This window comes from Podarcis muralis, chromosome 1 (assembly GCF_964188315.1).
Source record: "Podarcis muralis chromosome 1, rPodMur119.hap1.1, whole genome shotgun sequence".
NCBI classification, from domain to species: Eukaryota; Metazoa; Chordata; class Lepidosauria; order Squamata; family Lacertidae; genus Podarcis; species Podarcis muralis.
In genome coordinates, this window is record NC_135655.1 from 35439596 (window position 1) to 35462005 (window position 22410).

The 22410-nt window shown below is 39.7% G+C and overlaps 1 protein-coding gene across 2 annotated transcripts in view; it reads right to left on the reverse strand.

Moving 5' to 3' along the window:
• ARHGAP5 (Rho GTPase activating protein 5) overlaps positions 1–22410 on the reverse strand; it is a 39655-nt gene that overhangs the window by 11686 nt on the left and 5559 nt on the right. For both annotated transcript variants that reach the window (XM_028721066.2, XM_028721058.2), the window contains exons 2-3: positions 6431–10305; positions 3151–3298 (exon numbers count right to left, since the gene is read on the reverse strand). In XM_028721066.2, coding sequence (XP_028576899.2) covers positions 3151–3298; positions 6431–10132 — 3850 coding nt within the window. In that variant the 5' untranslated portion in view covers positions 10133–10305. The remainder of the gene's footprint in view (positions 1–3150; positions 3299–6430; positions 10306–22410) is intronic.

A 22410-nucleotide genomic window follows, 5' to 3' on the forward strand; every position in this document is an offset into this window, starting at 1 on the left:
CTGAGAGTGGAGGGAACTCCTAGCATTGGAAGGAGATGGGGGGCATTCCACTGAACAAGACTAAATTCTTCCACAAATGGAATGCATTACTTGGTATACCATCCTTAGAAAACTTCAGAATTGGTAGTTATTTAAATGTTAGCTATTATTGCAAGTGTAATAATATAAATGCTAGTTTTCATGCATTCTGAATGTTATTAAAATTACTGACTCTACTTAAAAATAAAACAATGGAGATAAAGGTTGCTGTTAAAACACTGCTACATAAGTTAGTAAAAAGGTAAAGGTAAAGGGACCCCTGACCATTAGGTCCAGTTGTGACTGACTCTGGGGTTGCGGCACTCATCTCGCTTTATTGGCCGAAGGAGCCAGCGTACAGCTTCCGGGTCATATGGCCAGCATGACTAAGCCACTTCTGGAGAACCAGAGTAGCGCATGGAAACGCCGCTTACTTTCCTGCCGGAGCGGTACCTATTTATCTACTTGCACTTTGACATGCTTTTGAACTGCTAGGTTGGCAGGAGCAGGGACCGAGCAACGGGAGCTCACCCCGTCACGGGGATCTGAACCGCCGACCTTCTGATCAGCAAGTCCTAGGCTCTGTGGTTTAACCCACAGCGCCACCCGCGTCCACCACATAAGTTAGTATATGCTATCAAATTGAAAAACTTTGCAAGGAAATCTTGTCCAAAACCAACAAAGTGCGATCAGCACCTAAGCAGCTTGAATTCTCAAAATCTAAATTAGCACCTGGGTCAATTGATGACTACAGCTTAATCCCAAATGAAAACTGATTCTACAGAACACTGTTAGAATCACTGTGTTACTTTTTGCTCAGGCCTAGAAGCCAGCAAACTGAGTGCTGGGCTGTATAAATCATGCTACCTATGAGTAGTGTAATATATTACATACAACAAGTGTACAATCTTTGCTCCTGTACACAGAAATAGTTGAGCTGCCCACTCATTCAGTTATTCAAACGTAACATTTAACGAGTGCACAATGCAGCGTACTCAGGTTTACTGCCAGCTAAAGGAAACTATTTCAGCAACACTTATTAAACGAGTCATTGAAGCTATTCCCTTTTACTGGCAACAAGGCAAGACATGCTGGGTCTGCTTTACTTCCTAAAACAGTTTCCTACCAAGGTTTACAATCAATGGAATGAGCTGTGACTGAAAGAGGAATGTTAAGTTTGTTCATTTTGGCCTCTGTTATTCTTAGAGAAGGTATTGTTTAATTTGATGTAGACATTCACATCACAACTCCATACATGTTTACTCTGAAGTAAGTCCTATTGAGTTCAATGAGACTTACTTCTAGGTAGGTCTGTATACTGGTATCCATAAATGTATTGAATGTTTATATATGAAATAAATGGGGGTTGGGAGGGAACAAAATCTAAGCCACTTAAAAGATTATTTCAGCTGATTTTTTTCAAACCTGCAGCACCTGCTTCAGTCTTGAAGGCATTGTACAGTACTGATATAATTTATTAAGCAGGGTTGCACTCTTCTTATAACAAAAGGGTAACGCTGTTTGTGCAATGGGGCTTGCCACCCCTTCTCCAACTTTAGCATACTGTCCCGTCCCCGTCCCCCCCCCCCTGAGCCTTTCTTGAGTTTTGGGGAATACTTGGGAAAGATCTGGGCTGCAGCACAAAGGGTGGGGGAAGCTGCTGCTTCATGAAGTGGGGCTGAATTGCATTATTTTTGTTTTTTTCCAATGGAAATGCATGCAGAGCAGGATCAAAAAGTTCATCAGTAACATCTCTTCATTTCACATTATTTAGCTTTTATATAGCACTTTAGAACAAAGGTAGGCAGAAGATAGAAATCACACTAATCCTATAGATCCCAATTCAAGTTTCGTTGGAATCTTGCATGCTTACATTTGCATTAACAACATGTTTTAAAAGTGATTTTTCTGTATGTTAGATTTCAGTTTTTTCAGCAAACCTAAGTCTGTGGTTGAGGCCAACTGAGCAAAGTCAGGGAAATGTAGTCAGGTAGGGAGAGGAGACCACAAGACAACAGAGAAAAGACCATCAGCAGCATGTACAGGAGTAGAAGAAATCTGCTCTCCTCCCAGTTCCATATTCCAGGAGTCATAAGAACATTAGACGATCCTGCTGGATGAGGCCCATGGCCCATCCAGTTTAACATCCTGCTCTCACAGTGGCCAACCAGATGCCTAAGGGAAGCATACAAGTGGGACAGAAGCACACTGCCACCAATAGTGGAGGCAAAAAGTATCTATCAGATTTAGTTCAGATTATTTTTCATGAATTTGTCTTATCCTCTTTTAAAGTCATCCACGCTGGTGACCATCACTGCCCCCAGTAGAGGTAATGTCCATGATGTACTGCATAAGAAATGTACTGCATTTAATATTCTCTATCCACTTTCCCTATGCCATGCATAATTTTACCCACTGCTGCTCCAATCAAACCCTTGATCATTTTGGTTGGCCTTTTCTGAACCTTTTCCAAATGTACAATATCCAGTTTGTGATGAGGCAACTAGAACTGTACACAGTATTCTAAACAGTCACATAGTAGGTTTGCACAACAGCATTGTTATATTGGCAGTTTTATTTTCAATTCCTTTCCTATGATCCCTAGCATCGAATTTGTCATTTTTTACATCTGTTGCACACTGGGTGAACATCTTCATAAAGCTATCTACTCTAACCCCAAAGTCCTGTCCAGAGTCAATATGATTTCAGACCCCATGAGCGAATATCTGAAATTAAGGGGTTGTTGTTTTATAAGTCCAGATATGTATCACTTTACACTTGTTTACAATAAATTGCATTTCCCATTTTACCACCCATTCCCTGAGTTTGGAGCACTACACGATCTTTATTTTTGTTTTAGTGACCCTAAAATTGTTTTAGTGACAATTCAGTAGCATTAGCAAACTTGGCTACCACATTACTTACCCCAACTCTACAATATTTATGAACAAATTAAAAAGCACTGATCCTTCAAGGGTTTGCTTTGGTAAATATGTGAAAGTATACAGTCCTCAGCGCACACTTGTTATTTCTGTTACCACATAGTATAAAATGACGAGAAGCTAACAAGACTTTTATAGTTAGCTACCAAGAAATAGTAAAATGTTATTGATGCTCCAACTTGTGTCCTACCTGTGTCTTCAATGAAATCCACACACTTCTCAACAAAGAGTGGTATAGGTTTTTCAGATGTAACCAGATCCTGCAGGGGCATTCCAAAGTAATTACTTTCCCAATTTCTACGAGTTGGTGGATTAAATGTCTTGGTTTTCTTTTTTTGCTACAAGAAAACAACAGCATTCTTAGCCAAGTATGTTACTAATGAAAGTAAAAAATTAATAATATCTACATAAAATCATACCTGTAACAAAAGAATCTTAGTAACAGAACTAATCTTGAATATATTAATTTATAATTATTCAATAAAGAGAGCAAACAAGCTTTTCAACATTGTTAAAATCTTTCTGCACTCAAATTCATATAACATGCTAAAAAGTTAAGCAACATATGGGAGGCTATATTTGATTGTGTTGTTTTCTGAAATTCCTTTTTTTTAAAAGCTCCTTTGTACTATATGGAATATTATATATATATATATATATATATATATATATATATATATATATATATATATGGAAAGACTGGTAATTTTCTATATTATGGTTCAATGTAAGTATTTTCTTCTTTTAATAAGAAAACAATAAAACAATAAAGGGTAAATTAAATGTCCAAGAGTAGGCAGAAATGCCCCCACCCTCTAGCTGCAGGCATCTCATGACTGTCTTATCTAAGTTGCTGGGCAACCTAGCAGGTAACACTAGGTAGAAAAGGGCTCAGTCTCAGATTACAGCATTCATTGTTGAAAAGTACAGGAGAATCTGTGCGAAACGTGGAAAAGACTATAGGAACAATCCTGTGAAAATGTGGAACACTTTGTGAAGAGCTCGCTTGAGGGAAGCTGGATAACTTCCAAGACTTCTGGGCTTGGAGAACTCTGGCACTTGCAGGATTCTGTTAGAAACTGGACTTTGCACTTGCTACGTGGAATTTGTTTCACTAAGGACTTTGTAAACTGGAACCATCTCTGGGCTCAGAGAGTGAAAACATCTTATAGCAACTGCAAATAGTGTGTGTATATCATGTGCATGTGCGTGTTTGCCTAGTAAAAGCAATCTCAATTACACAGTTTCTTCCTGTGCTGAGCCTAACTGCTCAACTGAACATCCACAACACATAGCACTATATGGTTTGGAATACCATATTAAACTTAAGGGTTTATGCAACTGTGGCTTAAATATCAAGTCGCAATCCATTTTTTGCCAGTTTCCATTTCCAACTGAAGCCCAACAGGCCACTTCTTAAGATGTTTATGACATATCTTTCCTTCTGTGGCATGCTCTGGCATGGCCTTTCAGGACACAAACAAGCAACAGTGGGGAATCTCCCCTTGTGCAAGCAGAACTTTACTTGTGTGCCTTTGGATCCAAGCTCCTATTTCTCAAAACCTACAATGCAAAACACTAAATAGTATGTTTCTATGAGGTGTGATATCTCAATTCAGACAGGAAATACTTTAAACTGGTGAAGATTAACTATGGTTCCACCTTTTTTCTTTCCCACACTGTACAAAATTAAGTGTCCTCAAACAAATTAACAAAATGACAAGACAATATTAAGCTGTTTATAGTTAACCACAATGATAGCTATTTTAGAGCAAAAAACTATTTACAAAATTTCCTGCGTTCTCTATAATAATACTGTAAAGCAAGCCAACACTATATCCATTGCACAGATCTGAGGTTAATAAATGATGCCTTGCATTTAGGCCAACATGCTATTCACCAGCTCACATTGGCTTTTTAAAATGTGAAAGTTTACAAGGAAGTAGTAATACACCAGGTTGACTCCATTTTTTAGGCAGCCAATAACCAGTGGCTGCTTTTTCCACTGCTTGAGCTGAAGCAATTTCTGCAAGTAGTGTAACAGCTGTAAAGGTTAATTTCTTGCTTACTCAGTATTTTATACAGATGTCCTTCTAGTATCTCCTACTCTATCAATGCTGCCCAGAAAACTTTGCCCAAATAACTTCTTTTATATAAAGATATAATCAGTACCAAGACATAGCAATTCTATAAAGCAATTCTAAAATCTGACAGTTTGCCTGCACTATATATACTTTTAGAATTATTACTCTAAACAATATTTAATCTTTTTTAAACTGCTTCTCCGTGCACAGGAAATGTTAGAAAAACCAGAACTAATCCCCACGAAAGTCCTTCAGGGCCAATATCTTTTCAAAACTAACCATACAAGCTACTAAAACATGTAGAAAGCTGGCAAAACGTTTTATCTGCAATGCACACTTTTATTCAGTAAAGTTCTTCAACTGCCTGTGTCAAATAATTATCTGAAGAGAAAGCTAAATAGTGTCATAGGCAGGTTTTGATGCAGGGGTTCCTCCCTGCACAGTACTCTTTTGCATACAACACTCTTTCCAAAAGTGCAATCACAGAAGAGTTTCACAAGTTGATTGCCCAAAGATTGCACAACAACCTACTATGCCCAATGACAATATACATCTATATAACAACACTGTATCCTGGTTATGTAGAAGACTCACAGCTGGCCACTGCCAGGACAACGCAACACTGGACTAGATCTGATCTAACACAGCACAAGACCATAAAGCAATAGCTGATAATTCACAAATAACTGTATTACAATTTGAAGGGAACAATTTCTCCTCCCACCCTTTCCACATTCAACACACAAAGTTCACAAAACAGTTATTTCAAATGTTGACCTCACTGACATCTGAAACGCTACATATTTATTATCTTTACAATGGCCAGTAATAAAGCACTGACTATGCTAAACCTGCTGTGCACTGAATACATGCCGCTTTCTAATTAAAAAACAAATCAAAAACCTGAGCCCAACAACAGCAGTGCATTCACCAATAGGAGTAACATTATCCTAGTCACTAAAATATGCCAGTCTGAATCGCCTTCTATATAAATTTGTCAAATCTAACCAGAAATATAGCTGACATTCCTAGAAAGATTCTGCGATATGAAACAAAGGCATTGGGTTGTAACCAAAACTGCATGAGCTGAAACAATCTATCCCCTCCTCCCCACTCCCCTTTATACCTCTGAAAAGCTTCTTCAGGCATCAAGGGGACCTACCAAACAAAGAACTCTGAATCATCCAAGGAAGAGAAGGGAAATCACCCCAAATCAGACTGAGGAATCTTGTGTCCCTTTGATGCAAGATCCCTCCATCCAATTTTCCTTGGGGCCTTTTCCCAGCCAGACAATTCAATCAACATTTGATAAGGCCAACTTGCACAACTCCAAAAAGAACTTAATGCAGAGTTAAAATAAAAAAGTTAGTTTAAAAAATGTCTTACTTTTTTGTCTTCTTTTACTTTCTGAGTTTTCTTCTTCATCTTTTTGTCATCTAACTCTTGATCCGATGTAATAGCAGGGTTATCAATGCCACCTTTCCATGTTTCCACTGGGGACAGAAGGGGATCTTCTTCACTGCCACGATGTCTTCCTTTTCTTTTAGTTTTAGATGTTGTAAAAGCTTCATCATCACTTGCATCTGAATGTGCTCTCCTATAATAAGATTTGGCTTTGATGAACAGTGTTTTAGATTTGTATTTGTATTTTGAAGGTCTTCTTTCGCCGTGGGTCTTTGACATTCTGTCAGGAAATCCATTTTCTTCATCTCCTTGGGTATTATTTATAGTAAATGAGTTTCGAATTTTAATCATGCGATTCTGACTATCGTCTGGAATTGCGTAGATATCATCAGTAACACCTCTGTGCTTGAAAATGGTGTCTATAGGTTCTGCATAATTATCAGATTGATCTAGATCATCAGATGGTGCCAGAGTTGTTCTATTTTTTCTTGGTTTGCCAATACCTGCCTCAATAGTTTTTAACAGGTTTGGATCTAGTTTTTTCACATTGGGCTTGAGTGCAACTGGTTTTGGCTTTATTGGAGGAGGCACTTTATGGTTGCGTTCATGATCGTGACAGTTAAGTGGTGTGCTATGAACAGGGTATTCATTACCTTCCAAATCGAATCGATCTTTTGGGATAAGCTGTACATCATCCCCCATAGGGCTATAAGGAGGTGGGGCTTCAGTATCATCTTCTGAATCTGGATAGTAATTGTACGTAAGAGCACCTCCTCTGGGAGAATGCAGGAAAACATCCTCACTTGTATGTGTTGCCTCTCTTGTACTATCAGACATATAAGAATTTTCAATCATGTTTTTCTTCTCTAAAACGTCACTGAAGAACAATGTGAAAACCTCAGTCTGACGATGATATTGAGACAAAGAATACAGAGCTGTAAATTTAGCTGTAATCTCAGTAGCTATATGTTCACCTTCCGTCATTAATTCTTTGATAGCCTCAATCTCAAAAAAGTCTGCCTGACTATCAGTAACAGCCACCAATTGGACAGGAATCGTATCTTGTACTTCTGAAAGAAATGCTCGAAGCATTCCCATAGATGCCTTCCGTTTAGCAGAGTAAACTAGTATATACCCATGAACAAGTTCATCTTTTCTTACACCGATTGAAGAATGATATGATAATATTGTTATTTGTATTCGCCTCCGTTTTTCACCTATAATTTTATCCAGCATGAGGGAATTATTCTGTCCAGCCTGAGCAGCACTACAGGAATGAGAGTCAAGAAAGGGTGAAAGAATAAGATCTACACTGAATGGATCTCCACACATGGCACACATGACAATTCTCAAATCAGCTTCCGAAAGGTCTTTAATTGTAGGAACGGGACTTACAACATCAAAATTGTGTTTAACTGCTTCCAAAACTCCCCGCAAAGCTTGTTTTATTTGAGCCTCATTAAATTTGCGTGGGTAAGTACCAGCAGGTACATCTATAAAAGGACACTGCAACTTGTTTGCCAATTGCTGTCCTTGGTGTCTCAGAATCGGCAAGTGCTTGCTAGCACTGTCTCTTTGATTAGCCAGTATTAATGTAAATGGAAGACTGGCCATATATTTGTCTCTTCTTATCTGAGATGCTTCGGTCCTGATTTTAGTGATCGACTCTCCAATAAAAGTGAGTGATTCAATTGAATTAAACACACAGAAACATCCATGTGGTTTGAAGGCAGAAGTCCATAAGTGACTTAGAAGATAAGGTGACTTTGCATCAACTGGCCTAAGATCAAGTTCATATATCTTTCCATCTAAGGCATACTCGTCATCCGTGGATTGAGTCCGAATCTCATTTGCCAGCTCTTGCGCCAGACCATCTTTACCCAGAATGAAAATATTAACTTTATCAATATTGGCACTATCGTGATACAAATTTAAGCGGCCGTGGTCCAATTGCAAGAGACTTCTGGCAAGCAACTGTTCTACTTTAATGTCCATACAGTTTTGGCCACTGAGACAGGTTTCTTTAGTGGGATGATACACAAACCCTATGTGTTTTAATAGAAGAGATTCTCTATCAGGTGCAAGTTTCTGTAAAGCTTTGTATCTAGGCTCTTCACTCAGAACTGCATGAATTTCACTCATTTTATCAGAACTAGGTGTTGCATTCAAATCCAGGTCATAAAACAGTTCTGAATGCTCAAAAAGCATTTCCTGAAATTCCTCTTTGGCTTTTTCAACAATTTCCCGTTGATGTCTACTATATACTTCTCTACTATCTGCCTCTGTAATATATTTAAAAGCTTCATCCTCCATTACAAAACACATAACTTCTTCCCAGGGTTGCCCAGGAGAAATGAACTGTATTTTTTCAAGTGTTTTTTTGAACTTCTCCTTCATTTCAACTCTCCTTTTTTCTGATATTAGATGCTGCACGTGGTTTTGATAGACTTTTTCCGCTTCTAGCGTGCTCAAAAGGTCAAATGGAATTCTCCTGTCATTCACTTTATCTATGTGATCAGTTTCATCCCAGGGTGTTTTCTCCAGCACCACAAAACATAGTTGGAAATCTGGCCTTTTTTCCATTAATTTCAAAGCTTCAGACCAGCTCAAATGCTCAATCTCTTCAAGATTTGACAGAAGTGTGTTAAAAGCTCTTGGTAATGTATTGATGTATTCATCTCTTCTTTTTCTTATATGCTCTTGCTTAAGCTGCTCTATGTGTTTTGAAAATGTATTTTTGGCCTTTTTTGTTCCCTCTAAATTAATGTATTCTTCATAATCTGGATGATTTTTCAGTTTATTACTAACCGTTTTCCAAGTGGCATGATAGTCTCTCACAGTCTGAACAAGTTTCTCAAATTTATCCGTTGAAGTCACAACAAGTTGCCTCTGTGTTTTATAGGCATCCAGATAGGGAATTATTTTAGGCTTACCCCGGGTTTTATCCATCATTTGTACCAGTGCAGTAAAACACGTCTCAACGTTGACATTGAATCTTGCTGATGTTTCTACTACCAGAAGGTTCTTCTTATTTGAAGCAAATGCCTGAACCTCTCGTAAATAGTGTTCCACACATTCATCACATTTAGTTGCTGCTATTATTATAGGCTTTTTAGATTTTGAAAGCTGAACATAGAGGTTATTCACAAATTTAAGTTGGTCATCAAACTTCCTATTGCATCCTTGACTTACATCAATGCATAATAAAAATCCATCAATGTTTAGCTTCCCTTCAGGCATTTGCTTTTGCTCAAAGTCTTGCTCCAATCCAAGCTGATCTGTGCAAATATACATAAGTTTTTCTGCTGACTGCAATTTGGTTGCAGCTGCACGCTTTATATATGGTTGTAAGTTCGTACTCCGATGAGGCAGAAAAGTCTGATCATCAATGAACTCAGTCTGTTCAATAACATGAATCTTGCAATCTATTCCATCCTCTCCACATTGTGTTACGTCACCCCAGTACAAAAAGTGATCATTATTAACAACTCGTCCACCAAAGTCAATTGTGCTAAGCACAGAGGTATGTTCGGGGTAATATTCATCTGCTTTTGAACGCACAAATCTATTGCACAAACACGATTTCCCAACTCCACAGTTCCCCTTATCCTTTTCAGTCCCCGAAAGTCCAATCACACTAATAGCATAGGAAGGGGGACGAGGCTCTTTGTTCTTTGCCATCATAGTGTTCTTCTCATCCTTCTGTAGTTACCAACACAACCAGCTGTAGTGTTCATTCTTAAAAGTGCTTCTACACACTAAAAATTTATCTCCAATTTTTTAAATGTATTTTCAGTTCTTCTTGGATTCTCATGCTTGCAATAAACTTATATGTTCAGATCAAATGGTGCATATTTCTGAAAGGGAAAGAAGAAACACTCTGTTAATTACAGTTACCTATAGGTCTACTTTCAATGTTTCAATAAATTCAAACACACACACCTGATGCTTTTAACCAAGTTAGATATATAAAAATGGGTATGTAGCTCACATGTCCACACTTAAATGCACCTTACATGCATTTAGTGCTCTTATTTTAAGCACATTTACATGAAGAACATGTTCCATCAACATCAATGGCACTTGCTTCCAGTTAAGATACCTGATCAAACAAAGGCAATCCAAGGAAACATACATGCAATTATATGTGGTCCAGTGTACTGGGGTCCAAGTAGGATTCTGCTGCTCAGAAAGAGCAGTCAATACTCATCAGTGCACTTATAATGCTTATACAATAATAACATGAACCCTATCCTCCAATAATTAGATAACCAATGTAAAGCTAACCATCCACTATGAACTTGTCTGGGAAGATAGTCACATAAAGCAGAATGAATGCAGACAGTTTCAACACACAAAGCTCTTTCTACTGCAATATTGCACTGATTTCAACTGAACTTATTTCTAATTAACGGCATTTAGAAACGGAACCTAAAATATGTTTAAAACACATATGTTTCAGCATGGGTGATTTTTCTCTCCTTTCCAAACAATGAGGTTTCAAAAGGCAGAAAGTTAGCAAAATAAAATTATTATTTTAAAAAACACACACTTCAAACAGAAACCTGGGGAATATATGAATAATTACAAACATTTAATAAATCTAACTTCCAAGTGTTACCAAATAAACAGTATGATGACCAATGACATCATTTGATCAAAGTATAAACCTCCACAGGAAGTGTGTGAGGGGAATGGAGCTGCAGTGATAACCTCCTAGCAGTGGTGCTACATTAACTGGAACAGGGCAGGAAAACGTGGACACAAGATTGGGGGAACTCTGGGTGGAGATGGTGATACCATTAACCTTGTTAACACCTCAGCCCACCTGCTGCCATTCTACTCCCATCCCCATGTGCCTCTGCAAGACCTCACATAACTGACTCCATAAATAACAGATTATTAAAAGAGTCTGATGTTTATGGAATGAAGATGCTAATATTGATAATGATATCCAATACCTCAGTGTGTATATTCATCTAAGTGGTAACTGTTTCCACATACTGGCACAATCCACAACGTGTGTTTACACAGGGGCCGGCCCCTTGTCAACAATGACATTTGAGAAGCTCTACTGTTCATTGAATTGCTTCTCCAAACTATATTTAAGGTAATAATCAGATTGTCAGTCCTTTCCCCCATAAATTCAGAAGATATTACAATTTTCTGTAAATAGTTCTCAAGAAATGTTTTCTCTTTCCTGCTCCTCTACCCTTAAAAAGAAAAGTTAACTAATATACAATGTAGAGAATAATTAATATATAGGATGATTATATGAATTAACAATAAATATTTTCCATATCACAGGGACACGGGTGGCACTGTGGGTTAAACCACAGAGCCTAGGATTTGCCGATCAGAAGGTCGGCGGTTCGAATCCCCACAACGGGGTGAGCTCCCGTTGCTCGGTCCCTGCTCCTGCCAACCTAGCAGTTCGAAAACATGTCAAAGTGCAAGTAGATAAATAGGGACCCCTCTGGCGGGAAGGTAAACGGCGTTTCCGTGTGCTGCTCTGGTTCACCAGAAGTGGCTGAGTCATGCTGGCCACATGACCCGGAAGCTGTCTGAGGACAAACGCTAGCTCCCTCGGCCTATAGAGTGAGATGAGCGCGCAACCCCAGAGTCTGTCACGACTGGACCTAATGGTCAGGGATCCCTTTACCTTTACCTTTCCATATCACTGAAAACAATTACAAGGAAGTATTTATAATAGCACAGAGCAGCAATTTTTAAAACTATTGTACTGTAGACCACTGTCCTAGTTTGCTTGCTCTTACTAATCACAGAACCTATGTAATGGCACTTGACAACTATTCCAAGCTTCTTCCTAATTAAAATTCAGGCTCCTCTGCATTCTGATGCAGCTGTACTGCACTCTAAATGCAAAAGAATGAACACAAAGGGGACAAGAAAAGGGGTGAAATTATTCTAAGCAGAGGATAGGTACTGTTAGTGACAGAGAAAGGGACAAATCTGAGAAGTTTTAGCATTCAAAACATTACTCAATGTAGATTCCTATAATACAGCCATAGCATTGAAGGTTGAATGAGAGACTGAAGGACAGTGACTGCTCCCCAAGGCAGCTGCAAAGAGAGCCACTATTCAACTTTTACTAACCCTGCTGAGGGCCAACTAGCTCATTCTTTTATTGATCATTCATGAATCAATTATGGAAACCCATACCCAAATAATCTGTTCTATCTGCTGATTTTATTATAATGCACCAGAGATAAGAGAATGAATGAACAACCAAGCACTGCTTAATATATCAGTGGGTCCAATGGACCCCAGTTCCCATGAGCAAGATTCCATTCACACGGCACTCCAACTGGAGTGAGGAATGGGAGGTACACCTTGCATATTCCTCTTTCCCCCTAGAGTCCTCTGTATCTCCTGAAAATCTTCTCCGGAAGGTTCGGAGACACTCCAGAAAAGTGTGAGGAGTGGTGCCAATATGTCGGGGGGGGGGCTACTGGTCCCTTCCATTTGCAAAGGGCAACCCTAAATCCAACCCTCTATGCTTAGCAGCTTTGAGCTACTTAGAAGTAGGAAAGCAGGACAGAAATGTTGAAAATAGAATCTTCATGTGTGACTTTTAAATTTTTTTAAAAATGCTGAGTATCCACATACGATAGGATCCAGAAAAGTACACGCAGAGCTCTTCCAATCCTTTCCCTGTTGTAGACTCCCATGTTTCACAGCTATCTGAATTTAAGAATCAGTGGACCTTCTGGACAGAACATGGGATGCTGCAGTGGAAGGAAGGGAATCAGCAGAATTCAAGAGTCCCCCTGCACAAGTAGAAATACTTTTCTGATCACACATGGTACCTCAGCATCCAACCCAAGGAGTTGTTGTTTTTTAAGTTTAATTTAGTACATGTGTTAATTACTTATAGTGGACATAAGCAAAGATAAGTTGTAAGATTGAAACACCAAATTGGGGTTTTAATTTGGTAACCTGACTCCAATAATATACGGTACCTATGCATATATGCCATAAACAAAAACTTAGAGCAAGTCTCTAATTGACTGAGAGCATACACCCATCAAAACCAATGTCCTAAATTGTAAATATTTTGCCTGCAATACAATAAAGCTAGAGTCAAGAATTCAATATGTATCTCAAGTTTTCTTTAATTTCACCACAGCAATTCCCACTGCCAAGGCAGGAAAATATTGCTCAGTTTAAAAACCATCTTGCCTCAGTGGCTGCATAAACCACTGCACAGAAAACATACACTAATGAGTACTCAGTGCTCATCTGCACAAACATGTAACTTCTTTTGATTGGGGCCTTTATGTGACCCACATTTTGGTTCATTCTCTCCTCTCCTAAAATATACTGAGTCACTGGCATAATAATAGTTTGCAATCAAGACTATCCTTTGTATTAATGATATACATGGTTAATTTTAATCTAGTGCCTCAGCAGTTGTCTACTGGGGTACTCAAAGGCTTTTTTTTCTTCTGAAACAAATATTTGGAGAACAGTTACTGTTCTGCTTGAATCTACATTTGAAATCATTTTTTCCTAGAGAAACTTGCTTGATATTGTGTTTTCATGGTTCAGAGACTAATTGCCATATTTGTAGTGAGGAAGGACAGATGTAGTTTCCTGCGTGACAGATGGCCTGGTGACCACGGAGGACTGTTTTGTCTTCCTCTGTAGAATGGAGTGTTTTTACTGAAACATATTCCTCAGCCTCCAGCAAGGCATAATTTACTCATTCCTGCTCTCCTGTTGTAGCACACAATCTGGATTATGTTGGTTAATCTGCTCAGAATATCTGAAAGCATTCCAGTCTGGCACAGTTGTGATACGCAGTTTTCTTCTTAACCCTCTGACCTTGAAAGCTTAAGGGATGCTCCATATATACCACCCCAAACTTGGTAACATAAAAAAAAGCAAATATCCTTTAACTATCACACATGATTTGCTCCTTTAGCAAGCATCCTCTTTGGCCAGTCTAGTGTGACGCAGCTGCTACTCCCTTTCAATTCTCAATTTGTTTGGGCCTTGCCCTCTATACACATGTTGTGGGGAGAGCCCAGAGGCACTGGGCATAAAGAAGAGGCAGTAGATGTATCTGCCTCAGATCCAGTACTGTAAAGAAGCAAGCTGGGACACACAACCATCACACATTTCCTTATTCTTAATCAGAAGAACTTACACTCAAGTAGTCAGTGGCAGCTGTCTCACATACAGTGTTCTATTTACAGAACAGGGTACAACTAAAGCTGCAACTCATGTCCTTATTTTTTATATCTCAAGGACAAGGCCCAGAAGAACTGAGAATAAGGAAATGAGTGCCAGCTGAATCTGCCTCACAATTACTACTGGGCTCCTGAGGGAGTACCAGGTAGTTAGAATGGCTGCCCTTGCTACTTGCCAACACCAGTCCCCTGTGCTGTTTGCCAATGCTATTGGTCACCCATCAGGGCCTAACCAAGATCCAGGGGAGACTTTCTTGGAAGAAGAAACTCCATGGAGAAATCCAGCACAGCTAAGGACTAGGACAGGCATAGGCAAACTCGGCCTTCTAGATGTTTTGGGACTACATCTCCCATCATCCCTAGCTAACAGGATCAGGGGTCAGGGATGATGGGAGTTGTAGTCCCAAAACATCTGGAGGGCCGAGTTTGCCTATGCCTGGACTAGGATGAGCCCCACAGTCATAAGAGAGCCCAAAATTTCAAGTACTATGGACATCTCTCTTGGGCCTCTGGCAACCCCTCCAATCACATCCAAATCCTGCCTTTGATTCTCCACCACAAGCTGAACAGCAAAGTCAGCAGTGGACCCAATGCAAAGTCCAGAGTAAGAGTGTACATTTGACTGCCAGGAGGAGGGTCAAAGAAGATTTACCTGAGAGCAATAATCTAGCAGAAGTCTGTGAAAACGGACTGGTAATGAGGATGTAAAATATAATGAGGAAATGAGAATCAGTGTAGAGTAGTGGTCAGAATGCTAGACTAGGACCTGGAAGATCAGGGTTCAAATCCTCACTCAACCATGAAGCCCACTGGGTGACTTTGGGCCAGCTGCTGTTTCTCAGCCTAACCTACCTCAGAGGGTTGTTGGGAGGATAAAATGGAAAGGAGGGAAAGTGTCATATCAGTGCCACATAAGCTCTTTGGAGAAAAGATGGTATATACATGTATGTATGTATGTATGTATGTATGTATGTATGTATGTATAAATAACTATAATTATCTCCATCTCTCCTACATTCTTCCTAGTATGATAAGTCCTGAGCAAGCTCCATCTCCCCCTCTTGTTCTACTCCAGCACTAGGTGCTGGTCACAGACATCACATCATTGGTACCCATCTACCCCAATAAGTCTTTATAGTAAGGGGAATGTTCTAGGGAAACTACTAGGGAACCTTGCCCAAGACACTATCAAACCAGGTGCTGTCTATCAACCATAAAAATGGGGCTGGTGAAGGAGTGAGTTTCATTTCCTAGCCTACTGAGTTTCTAACCTTCAAAATGTTTTTCTAGCCTGTTTTTTACTCATAAGAAGGATTTGGCAAAGGAGGGATGAAGCACTTGGTCCATCCTTTGTCAGCTTCTCTTATGAGTAAAAAGCAGGCATGTAAAATCTTTTGTAGACTAGTAATAAGGCTGAAATACGCAAGAAAACACAAGTTTAAGGATGGGGTGGTAGTGGCATATCACCCAGCAAAGAATAGTCGGATATCTTGGTTTGACTAAGTACAGCTAAAATAAACTGTAATTTCATACATAACAGGAAACTTTAGATGAAATCAATTCTGAATGAAAGCCGATTTTTTTGCTCTTTTCTCTTATGCCTAGAGAGGGAGAAGGAATGTGACTCTAAGACTCACCATGGCTCATTTGTGATAATTTAAACCATGATGTAGATGCTTGGCTGGTTTAGATTTCAATTTATTTTATAACATTTTGGGGGGGTTTTGCTGCAGCAAAAAATCTCAAACAATGTGGCTTTCACCAGTGCAGACAATGAGACTACTTGTGACCACTAGAGGGCACTTTCGCAAAAAACAAAAAAACACCACAGCATGTCCTTCAGGAGGCACTATTACAGCATGTAAAGGCAGCTTTGGGGACAAGAAAGACAGGCATATAATCAACATGTCAAGCAGCACACTGGTACCTGAAAGTGTGTTGGAGACTATTCTCTTGTGAGATATAGGTACAGAAATAGAAAGAGGTCATGAAGGATGGCATATTCCAGCATGAGTAATCAGTAGAATGATGTTTGAAAAAAGCAGATATAGACGAGGCAAAAAGAGAGTAAAGTCGGTATTAAAGCTCCAAGACTGGGCATCTTGAGTGAGGAATACGCAACAGGGATACAGAACAAAAAGTCTGTAGTCTAAACCATAAACTAATCACTTTTAAAATAGGTAACAATTCTGCTTTTTCTGAATGAAAAGCAGTCATCATTTGAATCAGGGCCCATCACTGTTTCCTACCAACTGTTATCCCTGCTCCTGACTGATATTTGCCACCAAAGGTTCTATTTACTCTCAACAGCACAGAAACCAACTGGAAGTGATATTCAAGCACTTCTCTTATGTTCCCAAAACAGCAGGTAGCAGTTATTTTGGATAAAATGCAATTTTTGAATACTTTTTAACAACCCACAACCCCAAGTACATTGCAATAATCTTCTTTCTAGCATGGTTGACACAGGGCCACTTAAATACTGGCTCCTCGCTGCTGCTTTGCTCCTTCCCTTTTGCAGCTGGCGAAACAAACCAAGAAAGTTGGCTTGCAATAAACATTAGCAAGACATCGGTGACAATGGCAAATCAGCTATGCATCCAATAAGAGAACTCGATCTAGGAGTACTCCTAAATATTTAACTGATTTTTAAAAGCAAGTGTTTATCTAATCAAAAAAGGACATCAACTACAGAGTCAACAGACCTCCCCATCATCAATATATTCAACTTCTCTGGACTGAGTTTCAGTTTATTCACCCAAATCCAGTTCAACAATGACCTCAGACATCAGATTAGAACAACAATTACTTCATCTGGACTAGATGAAAAGGTGTTATCAAAATACCAGTTATTAATGTCACTAGCTTTTAAACCCATATGAGTGTATCCAATGTTATGCGAGCAGAAGGGCAAGGTCATGAAACTGACCTTTCCCCACCTCTTCTTCTCCCTGTAACCCCCTGATCTGCCTCATCTGTAAATTTGGGAAGGGGCTACCAAACATTGTGGGCTGTTTTATAGGATTGCAGTGCCTGGCGTGCTCTGGTCCATGGGGTCACGAAGAGTCGGACACGACTAAACAACAACAAGTGGGAGGCAGAATCATCCGATACCTGAAACCTAGTGCAAGTGGTGCAAGATCCATCCACATGATTTAGGGCAGGATTGTCCCTCACCATATCATATCCCAAGAGGGGTTGAGTTTGCAGCTCTGCATCTATACACTTAAAAGTTCCTCTGGTAGCCCTCGTTTTAACCATACATTTTGGAGAAACAGTTTATGGGCGAAAGGTTTGATTATCAATTGTTTCATCAACATTTTGTTGCCCGTGCTGTTGTATTTGGATCAACCTGGACTGTAACTTAGCTAGTTTGGTGAGAATGTCACTTTGCTCATTAACAGGAGATGCTACGCTAGAATTTGTCGTCTTGGTTGCCAATGGAGTTTTACAGATGCTACTTGTTAAATTCCCAACTCCTGACATTCAAGGTCTCTAAAATAAGTCTCAGTTGTTAGTAATGTGTATTAAGCATATAGGATGAGCATATGAGCACAATCATAGTTAGCAAGGAAGCAGCATCCACTGAGAACAGGTCAAAGGCTTTCCAAAGGCCAGTTTCCTTAGGAGCCTTTATTGATTGAATCCTTCTGAAAAAAAGTTACTGAGTCCTCCCTCCAAGGTGACCTGCAGAAATCTAAAGAAATTAATTGTCATAGATAATTCAGTCACTAATTAAAAATTCCCCCCTTTCCTTATGATATACTGCAAGTTGATGAGAGTTGCAACAATTATCTGAATATGATAGCTGATGCAAAAATTGTTTTCTAACCAAACTCTAGCCATATTTTAAACTGACCATATAAAACTTAGGGCAACATCACCTTCACAAGAAAAAAAGTGTGATATATGAATACTAATTGCCCAGTTCCTCGGGGGAGGTCAGAGCCCCGAGAACTGCATGCAAGGGGAGGAGAGTAGGATCCTTCCATCTGGAAAGCTGTGGTGTTGCTTGCATAGGCAGAAAGGCTGGAAGAGTGTGACACTGAATTCCACCCATAAATGTAAATTCATGCAAAGACCACCATGAGCAAGTGAAAAACTTGTACATTAAAGCTGCACTCACACAATCAAAGCCATGCTACCTGCCCCTTTGCTGCAGCTTTTCTCTTCACACAAGCTGCAAAGCAGACTAGGAGGCCATAGTTAACCAGAGCTTCCTGTTACATGAGTAGCAGGAATTATGGTTAATGGCTTCTAAAGAAGATTTGCAAGCCAACTTTCTTGGTTTGTTTCGCCAGCTGCACAAGGGAAGGAGCAAAGCAGCAGCAAGGAGCCAGTATTAAAGTGGCCCTGTGGCAACCATGCTAGAAAGAAGCCAAGAATATAAATTGTTGAAATGAACACATACTTCACTAACCATCTTCCTCCTATGCATTACTTACTGAGTAAAATAGGGAATAATTACTTAGAATTTATCAAACAGAGTGACATTAATTGTTCACCAACACTGATTTTTTTTAAAAAAAAACCTTAGATGCCACTAAATAATTCCTAGGTATAAGTTAGCAACCAGGTACAAGGACTCAGATATACAGCTATTGCAAATATTATGCTTAATGAAGCCTAAGCAATTGGGAGGAAACTGCAGAACTGCATGCTGTTTCACTTATCCTACTCTTCTGAAGAACAATTTTTCCCTACCAAGCTTAACCACAGTTAATCATTATATCAGCAGCAATGTTAGCTGTGAAGAAGACTAACCAGATTCCTTCTTAACCCAAGATGTAGATCTACATACTAAGACATTACTGTATGTTTTATTCAAGCAGACCACAAATACTGACCGATCCATGTTAACTTTTTCAGGCATTAACATGATTGATAGGAGAGTTCTAGCGTCAAAAAATGCAGTTTGGGAAACAGGCATTTTGCATTTATAAATACGCTGATTATTTTTGCTTTGTATTAAATAAAGTTTTATTGGCTTAACAGGGAGAATATGAATGGCTAGACCCAGATTAAATTGGGTCATGGTTTAGTCTCACAGAAATCAATGGTGTTTAAGTTTGTTATAACTAACTTGTCCCATTGATTTTAATAAAACTAAAACGTGACTAACTTCCTCTGAATCAAGCACTACAATATTTAACCGGATAGCTTAATCAGAAGCTACTCTTTTATTCTAAGATGAATGACCCATATTTGAGCTGCTGGGTATTTCAAACATTCAGTTTTCAAATGAAACAACAGCCACGTTCAGGCATGCAAACTCTGTATCAATAGACAAGGGCACACATGCAAGTCCCATCCCTAACAAACCCAACTGCATCAACTCTTAATGCTTAATTCTCTGCAGAGAAGCTGAATGAATTCTTTGCAACAGTCCTCACAGCAGAAGATGGAGGACAGATCTCTGTGCCTCAACTAACTTTTTATAGGAATGGAATCCGAAGAACTGAGGCCAAGGGTGGTGACAATATACATGTTCCTGGCCTTAATGTTAAATTACAAACTTACAAATCACCATGTCTGAATGGCATTCACCTTAAAGAACTCAAATGTGAAATTGCTGATCTTCTAACAAAAATATGTAACTTGTCCCCTATATCAGCCTCCACACCAGAGGACTGAAGAGTGTATAATTTAACTCTTTTTTTAAAAGAGGATGCAGGAAATTACAATCCAGGTATCTTAACATCTGTTCCAAGAAACAAATATGTAAAGCATAATTATAGAGTTACCAGGCATATCAAAGAACAAGTCATGCTAAAGCAGAACTAGCATGGCTTCTGCAAGGAAAAGCTCTGCATCATTTTTAGAGTTCTATAGATAGGAGTGAGCCCATTGATACTGTATACTGTACTTAAGACTTTCAAAAAGCTTTTGATAAAGCACCTCACCAAAGACTCCTAAGTAATAGACTTAATAAAGGTGTTTAAAATTATGCATGATTCTAATACTAGAACCTGGGGCCATCCTATGAAGGTGAAAGTTGAAACATTCGAGACAGAACTAAGAAAATACTTCTTCAAAGAAGCACTATGGATTCACTCCAATGAGATTAAGTGATGGCCACCAATTTTGGCAGTTTTAAAATATTAGACCAATTCATGGAGAATAGAGCTATCAATGATGACCATGGTCTACCTCCATGGTCAGAAGCAGTGTTCCTTTGAATACTAATTCCTGAAAACTGAAAAATAGGGAGAGTGCTCTCTTGCCTGCAGACTTCCCATAGGCGTCTGGTTGGCCACTATCAGAACAGTATGCTGGACTAGATGTGTCTTTGGTCTGATCCAACAGGGCTCTGTCTTAATCAAAATCTCCCTACATCAAAATATAGTTGTCAGGATTCCATTGAAAGGAAGAATGCAACTTTTAAGTTGTGGATATAGCCATAAAATCATCTAGGGCTTTTACTACTGATTCCCAGTTGCCTGTTTGAGTAGTTTGGGATTACAGTCTCCCCACCACCCCTGATTGCAAAAACAAAAAAACCCTTGATGGAAGCTGGGTTCTTGGCTTCGCTGCATGCTGGGTCATGTAGTTTCGTTCCTCCTGTTTGCACAGCAATGAAGCATCCCCCCAGTGTTACATTGTGAATCCTTGCTCGTGACACCTATGGACAACACCATACCCCCACCAGCAATACGGCTGAGTGGCATTATGTGTTTATTTAGTTTGTGCAAATTCAACTCCACAGCAGAACATCTGTCGTTCCTGCAAGAGTGGCAAGGAACCCTTTTGTTTTCCTTATTCCTCCGCCCCTCTGCTAGGATCCCATCCACCCATCCAAAGGTCCATTCCAACCCTTTTCTTCTCATCTCTAGGACCTGCCAGCCTTCATCTCCCTCCCCCCGCTCCACTGCCTCTTCTTCCTTGTTGTTTTTTATCATTTCCTGGATTCTTCCCCTTGAGGAAAGCTCTTTCCCCCAGCCAGAGAGGAGCTCTCTAGGCTCATACATGGAGGAGTGGGGTGGGGGGAGGCAGCAGAGAGACTAATGAATGATATGACCCAGTGGGAACCCAGGCCACCCATTGGCACTTCCACATCTTTGCCAACAAGTGGTGATGCCTCACAGCCAGAACAGGGAAAGGGGGGGGGAGTTAGTCACACACATAAATGACTTTATGTGTGGTTTAAGGAAATGCTGGCTATACCTGATGTAAGATTTGACTGTAACATATTCCATTTCCTTAGTAATCAGCTGTGGCTGCCTTCCACTGTGCAAGCCCCCATCCCATCCCACCCCTAGAACTTGTGCTGGTTAAGAAGATGACAGGGTGACAGAGCCAAACAGGCCAACTACACAGCATACTGTGTCTGGGTCAAGAGCTGTAGAGCAGGGGACTTTTCTTGCCACCCTTCTCTATTTCTATTTGGTGTCCTCCTATCACAGAGAGTTGGTAGGGGAATAAGAAGCAGGGAGAAGAAAGGTGCTGCAGGATGCTGACTCCCACCAAGATTGTAGCGTATTTCTGATATGAGGAGCCCAAGGCTTATAGGTGTGAAGGGCCTAAATCAGAGATGGGGAACCTGTCACCCTCCAGACATTGCTTTGATCAGTCCTGACCTTTGGTCATGTTGGCTGGGGCTGATCGGAGTCCTGCACATCTGAAAGGTGACAGGTTCCTAACCCCTGGCCTACACATTGAACATAATTGCCATCAAGCATAATAAAATGTCTATCATTAACAAATGCATTCATGGGCCTTTGACCTAATCAAGTAGGGCTCTTCGTA